The 18,503-nt window shown below is 39.9% G+C and overlaps 1 protein-coding gene across 13 annotated transcripts in view; it reads left to right on the top strand.

Annotated features, from left to right (window-relative positions):
- The window catches only part of SYNE1 (spectrin repeat containing nuclear envelope protein 1), a 483,893-nt gene that overhangs the window by 410,495 nt on the left and 54,895 nt on the right, over window positions 1-18,503 (top strand). For all 13 annotated transcript variants that reach the window (XM_056567280.1, XM_056567285.1, XM_056567279.1 and 10 more), the window contains 11 exons: window positions 2,925-3,095; window positions 9,062-9,195; window positions 10,601-10,805; window positions 12,110-12,292; window positions 12,861-13,007; window positions 13,105-13,259; window positions 13,533-13,680; window positions 15,983-16,077; window positions 16,287-16,521; window positions 17,408-17,602; window positions 18,014-18,139. In XM_056567280.1, the coding sequence (XP_056423255.1) occupies window positions 2,925-3,095; window positions 9,062-9,195; window positions 10,601-10,805; window positions 12,110-12,292; window positions 12,861-13,007; window positions 13,105-13,259; window positions 13,533-13,680; window positions 15,983-16,077; window positions 16,287-16,521; window positions 17,408-17,602; window positions 18,014-18,139 (1,794 nt within the window). The remainder of the gene's footprint in view (window positions 1-2,924; window positions 3,096-9,061; window positions 9,196-10,600; window positions 10,806-12,109; window positions 12,293-12,860; window positions 13,008-13,104; window positions 13,260-13,532; window positions 13,681-15,982; window positions 16,078-16,286; window positions 16,522-17,407; window positions 17,603-18,013; window positions 18,140-18,503) is intronic.

Genomic DNA, 18,503 nt, shown 5'->3' on the forward strand with positions numbered 1-18,503 from the left:
GTCCGATCATTCCTAGATGAGCAGTTCCTGGAAAGTGGATTGGTTGTTGTGGGCCAGTTGAATGGCCCCCAAGGTCTCCGGATCTGACCCCCTTAGACTTTTATCTTGAGGGTCATCTGAAGGCAATTGTCTATGCTGTGAAGATACGAGATGTGCAGCACCTGAAACTACGGATACTGGAAGCCTGTGCTAGCATTTCTCCTGCGGTGTTGCTATCAGTGTGTGAAGAGTGGGAGAATAGGGTTGCATTGACAATCCAACACAATGGGCAGCACATTGAACACATTTTATAAATGGTCAGAAACTTGTAAATAACTCATGAAAGAATAAAGTTATGTTAAAACCAAGCACATCATTGTTTTTCTTGTGAAATTCCCAATAAGTTTGATGTATCACATGACCCTCTTCCTATTGAAAAAACTAAAGTTGGATTCAAAATGGCCAACTTCAAAATGGTCGCCATGGTCACCACCCATCTTGAAAAGTTTCCCCCCTCACATATACTAATGTGCCACAAACAGGAAGTTAATATCACCAACCATTTCCATTTTATTAAGGTGTATCCATATAAATGGCCCACCCTGTACTATATGGGACACAGGGGTGACCTGACTTTTACATAGAAAAATAATAAATAGATCACTCACCATGAAGAACTTTTTTGCTTGTTGTTTTATTTTGAGTGGAACATCATACAACAGTGTGCAGGGTATTGCAGAGCAGATCGTGCAGGTGCATTCACCGGCAACTTCATCATGCCCATTGGCCCGGAGTTGGGCCTTATAAAACACCAAAAGGAGTAAACCGCCTCTACACGATTTGCTCTGAATTGCTGTTTGATGCATTATGTTCCATTTGAATGAAATGACTAACAAAAAAGTTGGGCTGTTTATTGATGCTGGACTTCATCACGTGTAGCGAAGCCAATAACAATTATATCCAATATTGCCTTACTTTCTGCTGACTACCGTATATACTCGAGTATAGGCCGAGTTTTTCAGCACGATTTATCGTGCTGAAAACACCCCCCTCGGCTTATACTCGAGTGAACTCCCCCACCCGCAGTGGTCTTCAACCTGCGGACCTCCAGAGGTTTCAAAACTACAACTCCCAGCACGCCCGGGCAGCCATCGGCTGTCCGGGCTTGCTGGGAGTTGTAGTTTTGAAACCTCCGGAGGTCCGCAGGTTGAAGACCACTGCGGCCTTCAACATCATCCAGCCCACTCTCACCCCCTTTAGTTCTGAGTACTCACCTCCGCTCGGCGCTGGTCCGGTCCTGCAGGACTGTCCGGTGAGGAGGTGGTCCGGTGGGATAGTGGGCTGCTATCTTCACCGGGGAGGCCTCTTCTAAGCGCTTCGGGCCCGGCCTCAGAATAGTCACGTTGCCGTGACAACGACGCAGAGGTGCGTTCATTGCCAACGTAATTCTGCGTCATTGTCAAGGCAACGCCTCTATTCCGGGCCGGAAGCGCGGAGAAGAGGCGCCCCCGGTGAAGATAGCAGCCCGGACCACCTCCTCACCGGACCACCTCCTCACCGGACAGCCCTGCAGGACCGGACCAGCGCCGAGCGGAGGTGAGTACTCAGAACTAAAGGGGGTGAGAGGGGGCTGGATGATGTTGAAGGCCGCAGTGGTCTTCAACCTGCGGACCTCCGGAGGTTTCAAAACTACAACTCCCAGCAAGCCCGGACAGCCGATGGCTGCCCGGGCTTGCTGGGAGTTGTAGTTTTGAAACCTCTGGAGGTCCGCAGGTTGAAGACCACTGAGGGCGAATGATGAGAAGAGGATGATGAAGGGGGGGTGTGGGGATGATGAAGGGGGGTGGGGATGATGAAGGGGGGTGGGGATGATGAAGGGGGGGTGTGGGATGATAAGGGGATGATGAAGGGGGGATGTGTGGGATGATGACAAGGGGATGATGAAGGGGGGATGTGTGGGATGATAAGGGGATGATGAAGGGGGGATGTGCGGGATGATAAGGGGATGATGAAGGGGGGATGTGTGGGATGATGACAAGGGGATGATGAAGGGGGGATGTGTGGGATGATAAGGGGATGATGAAGGGGGGATGTGTGGGATGATAAGAGGATGATGAAGGGGGGATGTGTGGGATGATGACAAGGGGATGATGATGAGGATGTTAATGACGGGTCTGGATGATGACAGGGGGGGATGAGGTATTTCCCACCCTAGGCTTATACTCGAGTCAATAACTTTTCCTGGGATTTTGGGTTGAAATTAGGGGTCTCGGCTTATACTCGGGTCGGCTTATACTCGAGTATATACGGTACTTTATGGGACACAAAGGGGCTTAACTGCTATATGAGGACAGAGTGGCAGGGCCTACAGGACTGTAGTTATGCCTCACCTGATCACATGTTTCTATCACACTGTATACAAAGATGGCAGTAGAATCAGTTTGAGGATCCTGTTTCTTATTGGAATTTACTTTCATATTTTATTTTGTTTATCTTATATTTTATTTTGTTTATCTTTATATTGTCTTAGTGTTTAAATTATTTTAAGCTATTATTTTTATACCTCTACTATTCCCTCTACTGAAGAAAATAATTTTCATTGTAACATATTATGATGGTAAACACTTTTCACTCTAGCCAGCCTCTCCATATGGTATTCTGTTGTCTCCAGTGTACCTGTTGGATTGCATTCAATAACAATTATAAGACAAACTGTTGCCAACCAAATGCCTCAGAAGCACAATGTACTTCTTGGTCCAGTCACTTCTCCTTTGTAGATGGAACAGCAGTGTAAATAACCAAGAACAGGGGGACTGAAGTTACAAAAGCGAATTGCTACTAAAACCTAAAATCTTTTGTTCTTCCTTTCACCTGAAGCCATGGACAAAGAAAGTAAAAAGCAGAAGAAAGTCACGTTTGTTTTATGTCTCTATTGTTTTTCCTAGGTGTGTCAGCTGAAGATATTGTTACAGTCGGTACTTGATCAGTGGAGCATTTACAAGGAGGTTTATGAAGAGCTGAACAGCTATTTGATGGAAGCCAGGTATTCACTGTCCCGCTTCCGGCTCTTGACAGGATCCATGGAAGCTGTGAAGGTTCAAGTAGACAACCTACAGGTGAGAGACCATCAGACTGATGCACTATGAAATTCTCACTGGTGGAATACCATTTGCTGTGACGTGTCAGCGGAAATAAGAATGTCATTGAGTATTACCCATGAGACAAGTGTTATGGAATGCAAAATCTATACTGGTGCTTCTTAGTTGCATATGGTCGGTGCGTTGAGGACTGCAGGTTGCAATAAAGCAGGTATAAGCGTGGAATTTGATATTCAACAGATTTTTATGGAAACGTTCCTACAGCTAAATGAGGTGGTAAAGCTAACAAAATTTATCCTGTAACCTAGTATGTTGTGTGGGGATTTTTTGTCTATTTTTTATATTCTCTTACTAAAACCATAGTTAGGTCAGTTCAGTGTTGACTTCAAGTTTACCTGTCGTTTCAAAACATTCTTTTTTTTTTTAAACATGCATGGTTTTATTAGAATTAACCACGCACAGTGGCAACAAGGTGATTTTAGACCTCTCACTGCTGTTATTGACCCCCGGAGTCCCATGGGGCATAGCTATTTAAAAATTTTTACATCTCAGTGGATGGGACCAGAGCCAAGCTGCTTGTCAGAAATATACATAGATGGATGTTTTTCCCTTGCTTCTCTGACCAAACACAGGAAAGGGCTACGCTAAGCAAAGTGCTGTTGTTGCTACTACTGCTAAAAAGCTAAAGTGTGAGGGGAGGGGGAGTTTACACTGCAGCAATTTGGACATATAAATTACAGCTGCCCTAAGGGTGGTGATTGAGAGGGAAGCCTTGAATTTTAAAAACAGTGTAGGTCATCTTCAGTAGGCAGACTGGCTCAACTAGATGCACAGTCCAGACATTCTCAGGCCTCTTTCCTACACATGGTAAACCCTGTCACTCTTCCTGTCATTTGCCCTGATCTAGCTATTACTAGAGACAACAAAAACCAGATTGGAGCAGCACGTCCTATTGTATCATAGTGCTGGTGCAAGCGGCGAAAAGAGCCTGGTCAAGACAAGTCAGACATCTAGGGAGGATGCCGCAGCACACAAAAGTAGTTTGAGTGTAAAAAACAGTGGTTTATTCCATGAAAATACAAGCAAGCGACGTTTCAGCTGCCAGTGCAGCCTTTTTCAAGCAACACAATAGTGACCATACAAAGTATTTATATGTAAATGAACAAACACATCAATCAAATAGGTGGTACATCAATTAGTGAAAGGAAGTTACAAAAGGTGCATTTAAGATATAGGGTCACTTCGACCACTATAATGACAATATTGCACAAGTGCCCAGTGATATATTAAAATTAAATTACATATGAAAAAGCTACACATATTGTAGAAATGACATTTTAACAATAATTACAACAGGTAAATCGGATAATTAATAAACAAGCAAGGCGGGGGCAAGGTGGTCGCACCCATCGTACCTGTCTCTATGTGTAGAGCCATCGTTGCTATGGGTAACAGTAGAGTCCGATTGTGTAGTACATATCTCCGCGCGTTCAGAACGCCAGGAGCGGCCCAGTGACTACCCCACGTCACATGACCTGGGCGTCACGTGACCGCTCCCTAGTCCGCGAGTGCGCACAAGGAGAAGAGTGTCGATGCTGCCATGATGTATAAGGGAAGACCGGGCAGTCAAGCGGCGTGATCCGAGGCGCGCCCAACCAAGGGCACGAATCAGAGCACAGTCGTGGCCGCACGGTCTGAATATGTGTTGAGATAAATCGTATGATCTTAAGTGCGGCACAGAAAAAAGGGCGTACACCTGATCACAGGCAGTGTATATATGATCAAGGTGCATGGATGCAATAAATAGAAAGAGTGAAGAAACAAATGTGTGGGTGTGAATAGAGTGTGTGAGTGAAACATAGAAAGTGATAGAGTAAAAGAGTGTGGTGTGAATAGAGCAAAGAAAAAATAAAAAATAAAATAAAAATAAAAAAAGGATAAAATGAATAAATACTAAATAATAATAAATATTAAATAATAAAATAATGAATAATAAATAAAAATAATGAAAAAGTAAAGTAAAATGATGGATATAAGACTTGGTGCAGTCAAGGCAGTAATCCCGGCTCCCCACATAAATGTCACACACATCGGGCTATTATTCGCCCAAACCCCTCGACTGCCCCTGCTCGTCCCAAATAAATGGGGGAGTCACCACGAGGTCCCCGTCTGCAGCATATGTCAGCTCGGGTCCATGGTGGTAGGCTTCTGGAGGTGGGTGTTTTACCCAGGGCAGCCCCGCGATCATCTATCACTCACTGAGCACGGGTACCAGAAAGTATTTGATGCCATCTATATAAACATTGTAAATTAATGCTCACTAGAATAAATCCAAGTTGGAGTAAAGTCAAAATAAGATACATTAAAATTATAAAAATAAAATAAATGAATAAAGTAAATAAAATAAATAAATAAATAAATAAAGTAATGAAGTATGTAAAAAAAGGCAAAAACAAAAATGAATAACAAAAAATAAAGATTAATAATGGCAAATAATTGATAAATAAATAGTAAGTAAATAAAGCCAAAATAAAAAATATATAAAATATATAAAAAATGAAAAAAATAAAAGCAGGAATATAGTGTGAAGAAAAGAGCATGTGTTCATATATTAGAAAGAAAGGTGTAGGTGAATACAAATGTGTGAAAAATGCACTAATAGTGAAGCAACGTAACATTTATTTTTTACCATGGCAGCAAAGACAAAATCTCTAGTAATTTTCTATACATGTCACATTTAAGAGATTGTAGGTAGGAGTATCTGCGGCCACCTTGTTCCCAAAGTTATCTGAAGAGAAAAGAGAAAGGAAAAAAGCATTTTATTAAAAGACCATAATGATATTAAATTATATTTAGAGTAGTATATGTAAACGGTCACTACCCTACTCAAAGAGTACATCAATTCATTCTGACACCAATGTTATGCATTGTAAATTTGAGGCGTAATGGTAAAATCTACATTTAGCCCCCTAGGTTTGAGGGCTTGCCTCAAACCTAGGGGGCTAAATGTAGATTTTACCATTACGCCTCAAATTTACAATGCATAACATTGGTGTCAGAATGAATTGATGTACTCTTTGAGTAGGGTAGTGACCGTTTACATATACTACTCTAAATATAATTTAATATCATTATGGTCTTTTAATAAAATGCTTTTTTCCTTTCTCTTTTCTCTTCAGATAACTTTGGGAACAAGGTGGCCGCAGATACTCCTACCTACAATCTCTTAAATGTGACATGTATAGAAAATTACTAGAGATTTTGTCTTTGCTGCCATGGTAAAAAATAAATGTTACGTTGCTTCACTATTAGTGCATTTTTCACACATTTGTATTCACCTACACCTTTCTTTCTAATATATGAACACATGCTCTTTTCTTCACACTATATTCCTGCTTTTATTTTTTTCATTTTTTATATATTTTATATATTTTTTATTTTGGCTTTATTTACTTACTATTTATTTATCAATTATTTGCCATTATTAATCTTTATTTTTTGTTATTCATTTTTGTTTTTGCCTTTTTTTACATACTTCATTACTTTATTTATTTATTTATTTTATTTACTTTATTAATTTATTTTATTTTTATAATTTTAATTTATCTTATTTTGACTTTACTCCAACTTGGATTTATTCTAGTGAGCATTAATTTACAATGTTTATATAGATGGCATCAAATACTTTCTGGTACCCGTGCTCAGTGAGTGATAGATGATCGCGGGGCTGCCCTGGGTAAAACACCCACCTCCAGAAGCCTACCACCATGGACCCGAGCTGACATATGCTGCAGACGGGGACCTCGTGGTGACTCCCCCATTTATTTGGGACGAGCAGGGGCAGTCGAGGGGTTTGGGCGAATAATAGCCCAATGTGTGTGACATTTATGTGTGGAGCCGGGATTACTGCCTTGACTGCACCAAGTCTTATATCCATCATTTTACTTTACTTTTTCATTATTTTTATTTATTATTCATTATTTTATTATTTAATATTTATTATTATTTAGTATTTATTCATTTTATCCTTTTTTTATTTTTATTTTATTTTTTATTTTTTCTTTGCTCTATTCACACCACACTCTTTTACTCTATCACTTTCTATGTTTCACTCACACACTCTATTCACACCCACACATTTGTTTCTTCACTCTTTCTATTTATTGCATCCATGCACCTTGATCATATATACACTGCCTGTGATCAGGTGTACGCCCTTTTTTCTGTGCCGCACTTAAGATCATACGATTTATCTCAACACATATTCAGACCGTGCGGCCACGACTGTGCTCTGATTCGTGCCCTTGGTTGGGCGCGCCTCGGATCACGCCGCTTGACTGCCCGGTCTTCCCTTATACATCATGGCAGCATCGACACTCTTCTCCTTGTGCGCACTCGCGGACTAGGGAGCGGTCACGTGACGCCCAGGTCATGTGACGTGGGGTAGTCACTGGGCCGCTCCTGGCGTTCTGAACGCGCGGAGATATGTACTACACAATCGGACTCTACTGTTACCCATAGCAACGATGGCTCTACATATAGAGACAGGTACGATGGGTGCGACCACCTTGCCCCCGCCTTGCTTGTTTATTAATTATCCGATTCACCTGTTGTAATTATTGTTAAAATGTCATTTCTACAATATGTGTAGCTTTTTCATATGTAATTTAATTTTAATATATCACTGGGCACTTGTGCAATATTGTCATTATAGTGGTCGAAGTGACCCTATATCTTAAATGCACCTTTTGTAACTTCCTTTCACTAATTGATGTACCACCTATTTGATTGATGTGTTTGTTCATTTACATATAAATACTTTGTATGGTCACTATTGTATTACTAGAGACAGATTTCCACTGACTATACAGCTTTTTTTTTTCTGGGGTAAGAAGTCAGTTTTAGCTAGTGAAGTTTTTTACAAATATGTTAGGAATCACATTTCCCTGCACGGCAAGAGCCCATGTAAGTCCAGCCCATGATGTTTTTTATTTTTTTTGGGCTGTTTAAAAAGTTTGGCCGGACTTAGCTGTCCTCTTGTCGGTCAGAAAAACGCCAACAGAACGCTTGAGCCGAATTTGCCTTATAATTACATATAAAGCTGGAACCATGATGACTAGCCCCATTGTGTATCTAGCCATGTGCTTGTTTACACCCATTTTCCTGCTGACAGGTCTGCTTTAATATTTCACCACCTTAGGTGGGCATATTTTCAGCACCTTTAAAACATCTGTATTATAGTTGCAATTCTACATCACAGAACACACACACACATGCAATTCTACTGAACCAGATGATTATAGGCCTTGCAGCCTGAGGCTGCTTTCACACTATAAAATTCATCAGTTTTAAAGATCCGTTTGATTTTCCGTTATGAAAACCCTGAAAATCGGCCATTAAACGTCCGTTAGAAAATCCCATACATCCGTTAGAAAATCCCATTATAGTCTATGGGATTTTTACATTATCAGTTTAATCTGTTATAGTCCGTTATTAATAGCGGACGTTATTTTGTGACGGAAGAATGAACGGAAGAAATAGTACATGCACTATTTCTCCCGTTACTATCTTCCGTCACAAAATAACGTCCGTTATTAATAACGGACTATAACGGATTAAAACGGATAATGTAAAAATCCCATAGACTATAATGGGATTTTCTAACGGACGTTTAATGCCCGATTTTCAGGGTTTTCATAACGGAACATCAAACGGATCTTTAAAACGGATGAATTTTATAGTGTGAAAGCAGCCTTACATAGGAGAATCTCTGAACATTGTGGCAGTAAAACAGATGCTGACATGCGCCAGCATTATGGCCATAAAATCAACGTTAGGTTGAACCATACCATCCTTCAACCATAGTTACTTTCCTGCATTAGTGTCCCCTTTGTAAGCACTTCATCATTTTAATTGTAGCCGAACATTTTACACAGGTTTTCTGCTTCCATTAACCGAGCTGGGTTCACACTTTGCATTAACAGAGTCTTCAGGAAGAGCAGGAGAAGCACGAGGCAGTTTTAAACAAGTTTGGTTCTGTCACCAACAAGCTCCTGAATGAATGTAATTCTACTGTGGGAGTAACACTGGAGAGCACTTTAAAGGAGGTCACTACAAGGTAAAAGCTGATTCTATTTATATCTACGTAGAGCTTTCTTCACTCCTAGCATTTCAGATACTCTTTCAAAACATTACTGAAACTCTAAATCAGTGTATATGAACCTCTTCTAACACAGATCACAAGCAACTAGGGCCAACTGTTCTAAGACACTTAGATGCTTCTGTTCAAATTCTAGATAGCTATTTCATCAGACTATTCTTTCTTGAAAAACAATAAAAAAGTAATGCTTTGTAAAACAGGGAATTCTAGTTAACAGATATGAATGCCCTACATTAGAGACTGTTATGTTAAAGGGGTACTCCGGCGCTAAGACATCTTATCCCCTATCCAAAGCATAGGGGATAAGATGCCTGATCGCAGGGGTCCCGCTGCTGGGGACCCCCGTCATCTTCCACGCTCGCTCCGGGTCTGATTACTAGCGATCACTAGGACGGAGCATAGTGATGTCACGGCTCCGCCCTGCGTAACGTCACGCTTCGCCCCCTCAATGCAAGCCTATGGAGGGGGCCTGTGGAAGATCACGGGGGTCCCCAGCGGCGGGACCCCCGCGATCAGGCATCTTATCCAAAGGATAGGGGATAAGATGTCTTAGCGCCGGAGTACCCCTTTAATAAACCAATATAGTTAAAGGGGTATTCTCGTCTCTACTAAAATTAGTAGGCTATGTCAAGGTTAATATTTTTGTAAATACATTCATATATATATATATATATATATATATATATATATACACACACGTGTATATATACATAAATACTCATGCAACACAATTCCACTCATTTCCATTAGCTGTGATGCAGTAGAATTCAGGCAGCGCAACTGGCTATCCTTTAGCTGTAGGTTTACTGCTAGGCATTCCTCTAAAATGTAAATTATACTGATTTTTACACTTATCTTTTCCTCCAATGTAACCAAGGTTTTACTACAGTGCTGTAAAAGTTGTTGTTCAGCATTGTTTTAAAAGAGGTCTGTCAGTAGATTTATACTGCCGAACCACAGGCAGCATGAAATCCTCATAGACTCCCTTATCAAGACAACTAACTTTTATTCAGAGGCACTGTGGCATTTCAGGGAAAAACTTACTTTAGAACTGAGCACTGGGGAAGAGTCTGATCGACAGTGTCCTTAGTTTTTCCTATATACTTATTAATCAAACTGTTTAAGAGACCTGTTAATCAAGCTGGTGCTGGCAAGGGGCAGCCAGGAGACTGTCTGCCAGACTCCCAGTTCTACAGCTGTATACTGCATTTTTCCCTGAAATTCTGTAGGTTTTCAGAGAATAACTAAATTGTCAGTGAGGAGGGAAGCTGATTTCAAGCTGCCCATAGTTCAGGCAGCATAAATCTGCTCACAAAGGTTGGCAATCAAATGAACTAATTAAGGATGTATTATATGTCTTAAGGTGGAATAGTTTATTAGAAGATATTGCAGAGCAGCTGCACTCCAGCAGGACTCTACTCCAGCTGTGGCAGAAATACAAAGATTTCTGCATTCAGTGTTCTAATAGCGTTCAGCTACAAGAAGATCGCACCAATCAGTTACTTAAGGCTGCCACTAACAAGGACATAGGAGATGAAGAGATCGCCACCTGGATACAAGAATGCAATGTACGTATTCATATACATTCATAATTTCATAGAGCACTATGGCTGTGGCCACACACAGTGGAAATGTTAAGATGTTGAAACAGTTTGGAAATTTGCACCAAAGTCTGCAATCAGATTTGATGTGGATTTAGCTGTGGATTTCACCTACTGTAGTACAATGTATGAAATCCATGCCAGAAATCATGCCAGATCTGAAAGCCCCCAAAAAGTACGGCAGAGCTTAGGGCCATACCCGCCCTCCCCCCAGGCTGATTTCAGTAGCTGGGGGCCTCCGCTAATAGCCGGCATGCAGACAGCTATTAACCCTTTAGATCGCTGCTCTGAAAGCTGACAGTGGTGTCTAAAGGAACATGTAAATGCTCCCTAGTTGGCTAGTGCGGTAGATCACCCCCCACGGTGCGATCGCAGGTGGGCAAGGTACCACTGTAGAGGTAGCCAGAGAGCTTACCTCTTGTTCCATGGTGTCCATGGCTCTGTCATTGATAGAGTCTAGCTAGACCAGGCTTTATTAATGGAGAGCAGAGCACACAGATAAATGGAGGTCAATAGAACTACATTGATCTGTATGGGGAATCTAATGTTTCCTCCTAAAAGTCCCCCAAGTGTCAAAAAAAGTTTAATAAAAGTTTAAAAGACACACCTTAACCCCTTTCATATTAAAAGTTCAAATTCCCCCCCCTTATTCCTATATAAAAAAAAATGTAAACATAATAAAAATAAACATATTTGGTATCACCGCATAAGTAATTGTCCGAACTATTAAAATATAACATTATATATCCCATACGGTAAATATAAGAAAAATACCAAACCCCAGAATTGCTATTTTTTTATAACATCCTACAAAAAAAGTAAAAAGTGATTAAAAAGTTTGAGCAATTCCAAAATGGTACTGATACAAACAACAGATTATGGCGCAAAAAATGAGCCCTCATACAGCCTGGTATACGAAAAAATTAAAAAGTTACAGGGGTCCAAAAATGCCAATTCAAAAAAATAAATTAATTCCCGTTTTAGTCCCTTGGGCAAGTAGTTTAAAAAAAAAAAATGTCCACACCCCTGTTTAAGGAAAACAAAATATAGCTGTCTTCTATGAGGAAGATTTATCAAAACTAGTGCTAAGGAATAGTGGAGCATTTGCCCAAAGCCACCAGCCATTTTTGGGCTCTCACATTTTAGTCATTTTGAAAAAGGAAAGCAGCAACCCATTTAGAAAGATTTATGTTTAGGAACATCAGAAGGCTTTTTCTTTTACATTTCTTCTGCCTTTCTTCTTCCATTGTTGTGTTTTTTATTCCATTCAGGTTATTTTGAAAAACTTGGGCACTGCTAAGAGTTCATTGGCTATTCTCCAAGAGACTGGAGAGCAGCTTAAACAACAAGTCGATTTGTCTGCTGCTGCAACCATCCTGTCCGATCACCTCTCCATGAGTCAGCGCTTGTCAGTATTGGAGCATGCACTCCAACGCCAACAGGCAATCCTGCAGGTATACGGATTTGTGAGAATGTATATACAGATCATTTATTTTCTAGATGGCATGCCCAAGTAGTTTTAAAGTTTGTCCACTCTAGTTTTTGGAAGATAAGGGGGTTCTCTCTTAATCGCTGGCTCCCACTTTTGCATGCACGGGTCCGCCACTTCTTCCTAGTGTGCTCTGACCCCCACCTTCAGCGATGCACTCATGCTGAACAGAAGATATGGTCACTTCTGTTCAGCACTAGGAGGCAGTAGTGCACTGGGGAGAAGTGGCGGACCTGTGCATGGTCTCATTCAGGAGGGGGATATAATACTGACAAGCAAAGATTGTCCTTAGTAACTCAGTTACTGAAATATTACACAATCCATTTTCATGTTGCATTCCCTAGCCTCCACATGGCCTTTTTCAATAAAAAAAAATATTTAGGAGTTTCCTTATAGGATACACAGCTGGGTAACATTATGTTTATGAGTTGCATATTTAAATTTTTCCTTAAAAATTTGGCTTCATGGGGTTTTTCCACAATTACATGTTATCTCCGGACAACTTATCATAGTAATCACAGATTTTGTTGCAGGCGGGTGTGTTGGATTATGAAACATTTGTGAAGAGTCTTGAAGACCTTGAAACATGGCTTTTCGAAGCAAGAGATGTTCTGAATGGTCAGGACCCTAATCGATCATCAGATCTCTCCACAATTCAAGAGAGGATGGAGGAACTCAAAGTAAGCCAGTGCTTGGATATGTGTGGACAACAGAATGGAATGGGGAAGTTACGAAGAATGAACTTGTTCACACATCTCCTATATTTCTGTGTTGCAGAGGCAGATGTTAAAATTTAGCAGCATGGCTCCAGACTTGGATCGTCTCAATGAGTTAGGATACAGACTACCACTGAATGATAAGGAAATCAAACGCATGCAGTGTATGAATAGAACATGGACAATGATCTCATCACAGACGACAGAAAGGTTTAGGTAAGGTTAATACTTGTATTATCAACATATGCTCAATATATGAAGAGTTTAGTTTGCAATTTCTGATGAATCTTTGTAGTCTTATTATTGCTTTATATCTACCAGAATTTTAGAAACTAGAGCTTTTAGAACACAGAATATAAAGTTGTTCTAAAACCTCTTTTTAAGGTTGGGTCACTTTGTAATTTACAGTGGGTCTGTTAGTGCCGTATCCTAGAAAACATTTCGTATGTGTGACTCCCATGGAATAACTTGAATTTGTTTCTTTTGCAGCAAATTACAGTCTTTCCTACTACACCATCAGACCTTTTTGGAAAAATGTGAAACTTGGATGGAGTTCTTGATTCAAACAGAACAGAAGCTTGCGGTGGAAATCCCAGGAAACTACCAGAATCTTCTAGAGCAGCAAAGGGCACATGAGGTAAACAAAAGGAGAAGACTCGGTGATGTATCTAAGGCTGTAAAATAATGCACGTTCTCCTTCACTATATACATAATCTGCTTAAATTTGAATATATATATTTTTTTATTTTCAAATGGGGGATATTCAAAGAATTTAGCGCCACTTTTTTCACATTAACTGTGCCATATTTGGTAAAATGTGGCACAGTTATTAGCTCCACATATCTGGATATTTTACATTTGTTTTATATATTATTAGCACCTTGCACACCATTTTTTTAAAGAAGCATGGCCTTGTGTTTTGTGCATTATACCCTAGATATTCAAAGGTTTATTGCCACTTTCTGGCACATAAAAGTGTCTCAAAGCTTTACTGGTGGTAACTGTGCCATCCTGAAACAGTACCTTGCTAGTGTGAATTAAATAATTAATTAATCATAGTATTAAATTAAAAAAACCTTTGGCATTCTTTATTTTTCATGTACATTTTCAAATATATATATCTTTTTTGTTAAATGTAAATAAAAAATCCTTAATAGGCTGTTCCACAGTTTAACCTCTAAAGGAGACATTTGGTTACATTTCAGAAGTATAAAGTGCATTCACAAGCTGAGTGAACTTCTTACCTGCTGAGTTTCAGCTACTATCAGCAGCCGGGATTGTCGCTACTGCTGGACATAAGCATGCTAGGCAATGTCCTACATTAACTCTTCAGATGCCACAATTAAAGTCAATTCCGATATCTAAAACTGTTAAATAATGTTGCTGCTTAGATAGTGTGGCTCTTCTGGACCTCCTTAGTGCCTTTGCAGGTTCCCTAACCGTTAACATCACAGCTCGAGAGTACTTACCTCTCCCTGGCATCACATATGTGGTCTGACTATACAGGCCTCCTCGGCAGGCTGTGTAAGCATAGCTCCAATAACCACAATCATGCTATGGCATAGCATTGAAAGTGTTCCCGAAGGGTACTAAAAATAGTGGTAAAATTATTAGAAAATTGCATTATTAAGAGGCATCTTCCATGTAAATTTGAGCTGTTGCTGGCAAAGTGTCTTGGTACAGTGATTCTTAATCACTTCCTTTATTATAGTCCAGGGTGCATTCATAATTCATCAGGCTTTGAAGCAAAGATCTCCGAGTATTCTTAGTTGCATTTGTTTCCCAAACTTACTTTGTTGAATTCCATTATGGGACATGTAATACTTAAACTAGGCCCTGTCCAGTTATCTTTACAAAATTTTGCACCACAACATATTAAAAGCTCAGCTATACTGATAGGGCTGTCAAAACGTTGTGTTCCAGGAACAGCCAGCAGGCTTGTAAATGCAATTTTATACTATAATTCCAGCTATAACTCATAACTAGTACAGAAAAAGTTATGCAATATGTTTTCAAGATTACTTAAAAAGGTTATCCAGGAATTGAAAAACAAGGATAATTTGTTTCAAAGTTCCATTGAAGTGAATGGAGCCAAGTTGTGATACCACTCCCAACCTGAAGACAGACAGGGAGCGGTCTTTGAAAGAAATTAGGTCTGTTTTTCGAATCCTGATAACCCCTTTAACCTTTAATTCAAGAGAACTATGCAGCCCATTCAAGTTTACAGATCTGTGTAAAAATTGTCATTGTCACCAGTTTCTTTGCTACCCAAACTGTAAACAGCATAAAACTGGTGCAGGCAGCTCAATCCTGGCACACTATGATTTACTCTTTCAAGGGTGTTTTAGAGATTTTTTTAGTTTAAAAATGCCACTGGAACCCAGGTAGCTAGTCATTGGGTGGATCCTGACGTGATAAGTTATATGTCTTTACCTATCTTTGTATAGGGAGAGATGTATCACTCAAGGCACGTGGGCTGGAAGCAGACCACTTATCTTGGTCTTGTTGGCATTTTTAAACTATGATTTCTCTGAAACACATTTCAGTAAATAATAGTTTGCCTGGATCACGCGGCCTGCACCAGTTTTATGCTGTCTGTTGATTTGTGCAACATAAAACTGTGATAGGTTGCCTTTAAAAGTTTGTACAAATATTAAGTATACCCTTCTTTTTGCAAGTCCCATCTTCTGCCTTTCCATGGTAAATCATGATAGTCCTTTGACAAGAGGTGTGCATTTTATGACTTAATGGTATATAAAAAATGTATAACTTCTGTCACAATGCATTTCTGAAAGAGTGACAATGTCTTCATATGGTGGCAGGTTTGTTAATATCAAGGGAACCACGTGCCAAATCCTAAATCTCTCCTTAACTAGCACATCAATACTCTTCAAGGAGTTATCTGTCACAACCGTTAACATGTATTTTTCTGTTCTCAGCTATTTCAAGCTGAAATGTTCAGCCGCCAACAGATTTTGCATTCAATAATTGCCGATGGACAGAGGCTTCTTGAGCAAGGACAAGTGGATGATAGGTACTGAATCATTACAAATGTATTGAATGTGATAAAGGGACCATTTCTTTTCATGATTTTGGTTCATTTTATGTGCCTTATGGAATATGTTCATTAACATAAAATGTATTTAACATTACATTATTAAGATCTTGTACATCATGAATGAGCAGATAGTTGCCATCACTCTTTGAATACATTTATTGAGCCCTGTTATCTCAATCTCTTAGGGATGAGTTCAGTCTTAAGCTAACCCTGCTGAGTAATCAGTGGCAAGGAGTGATCCGTCGTGCTCAACAAAGGAGAGGCATCATTGATAGCCAGATACGCCAATGGCAGCGTTACAGAGAGATGTCAGAAAAGCTGCGGAAATGGCTGGTGGAGATGTCCTACCAGCCAGTGACTGGCCTGGGAAGCATCCCTACACCACTCCAACAAGCCAGAACCCTTCTAGATGAAGTCCAGGTATATGTTTGCCTTCACTGAATCAATAGAGATGTCTTTCATTACTATTATATAATGAGCAGAAAGATTTGGTATCGTTGAAGTAAATTATACATTTATACTTCCATATTCTCACACTCAGAATTTCAACCATGTGCACAGAGCAAAAGAATCCCATTGAAAACATTGGGAGGCTGCTTCAAGCTGAATTATTCATGTTAACCATTGGATAAGCATAGAATAAACAATAGCATGTTCAGTTCATTAGGTCTTCCATGCAATGTACCAGACTAAGCAGTGGATTTGGCCATAATTGGCCTCCTACTTAGACTCAACACACATATATGCTTAGTAAAGGATCCTTTTACCTAATTTCAGTTTTGATTTTACAGTTTTGGTAACCATTAAAATAACTGCAATTTAGGCTTTTTTAATACTTTTTTTTCTTTGTTGTTGGTTTGACTCTATTAGTTGACCATGTCTGGTTTCACTGGGGTGCCTGCCATTTTGGTAGGTAAAATATCCTACATACAGTGCTATTTTGCCCCTCAAAGATGACAGAGTTTGTGATGTATTCTCCTGACAGATCCTCCATTGCTTTTGTAACCAAAGCTATACTGTTAGCAGCTGAGACTGAAGCAGCATAGTGGCTTAGTGTCTATCACTGTTCCTTCTGTACATCTGTATGACTTTTTAGTTTCATCTGGGTACTGTCAGTCCACTGGTACTCCAATACCATCCTAGTGGGTTAACAGGCTTTCTTGACATTAGCCTTAAAATGTGTGCACCTGGTATAAGGAAGTTAGGCCATGAGCCCTTGTGAGAAGAAGGATATAAGCGACTACAACTTGTGGTATATGTTATATAATGTGTGTATAATGTTATATACTCTCCTTTGGTATTGCAGCTTAGAGACCGAGTGCTCCACAGGCAACAAGGGAGCTACATCCTTACTGTGGAGGCTGGGAAGCAGCTGCTTCTTTCTGCTGACAGCGAGGCGGAGGCTTCCTTACAGGCAGAACTCATTGACATTCAGGAGAGATGGAAGGCCACCACAGTGAGACTGGAAGAACAGAAGAAGCAGCTTGCATTCCTGTTAAAAGTATGTGTATATTTTTTCTCATAAACATCTAATTTTTTTCAGTTGTTAGATGCAACAGTACATTACAGTGCTGGAGTAGAATGGAAGCACACAGTGGCTATGCTACAGAAAATATTTTATTTTATGAACTTAGATTGTAAAGAATACATGTTCATATTTATGGGATTTGCAAACAATTATACTGTTTAAAAATATATATAATTATTGGTGTTGAGTAAGTCCATACAATGTGTATGAGTCTGCATTGTCTATTAGCCTTGGAATCAATCCTGACCTTGCAAGGTTTCCACAGGAACACTATATCTGAGCTCCGCAGTGCACACTTTACGACCGTTCACAGACACAAAATCCTTTGTAGGCTCAGAATCGCACATAGCGAATGACAACATTGAAATATCTCTGTAATTTCAGGACTGGGAGAAGTGTGAAAAGGGAATAGCAGAATCTTTGGAGAAACTGAGGACATTCAGGAAAAATCTCTCTCAGCCGCTCCCTGATCACCATGATGAGCTGCATACAGAACAGATCCGCTGCAAGGTAAACAGCAGTGCTACCTAGTGCTGCAGCATTGACAGTGTGGGCTTTATGAAGCGGTGTGTGGGAGGCAGTAGGCTCAGACATCAGTAAATCATCATGTTGCATGTTATTCTTTCTAGTTGGTTGGATGGGAAATGCTGATAATGACAGCATCACATTGCAGCAGCGTTGTTTTCTTCATTGCATTAGACCATAACATGACCTAAGTGCAAAATATTATTAGTTATTGGCATCAAGGCATTATGCCGTTTTAATGGTCTAGTAGCTGTTAAATCCCTGATAGGTTTCAGTCAGTCTCCCAAATCACCTTTTTGCTATCTAATAATATAAAATATTTTCCATCATAGTGCTGACCATTTTGTGT

The sequence above is a fragment of the Hyla sarda genome, chromosome 3, assembly GCF_029499605.1.
Source record: "Hyla sarda isolate aHylSar1 chromosome 3, aHylSar1.hap1, whole genome shotgun sequence".
Lineage (NCBI taxonomy): Eukaryota > Metazoa > Chordata > Amphibia > Anura > Hylidae > Hyla > Hyla sarda.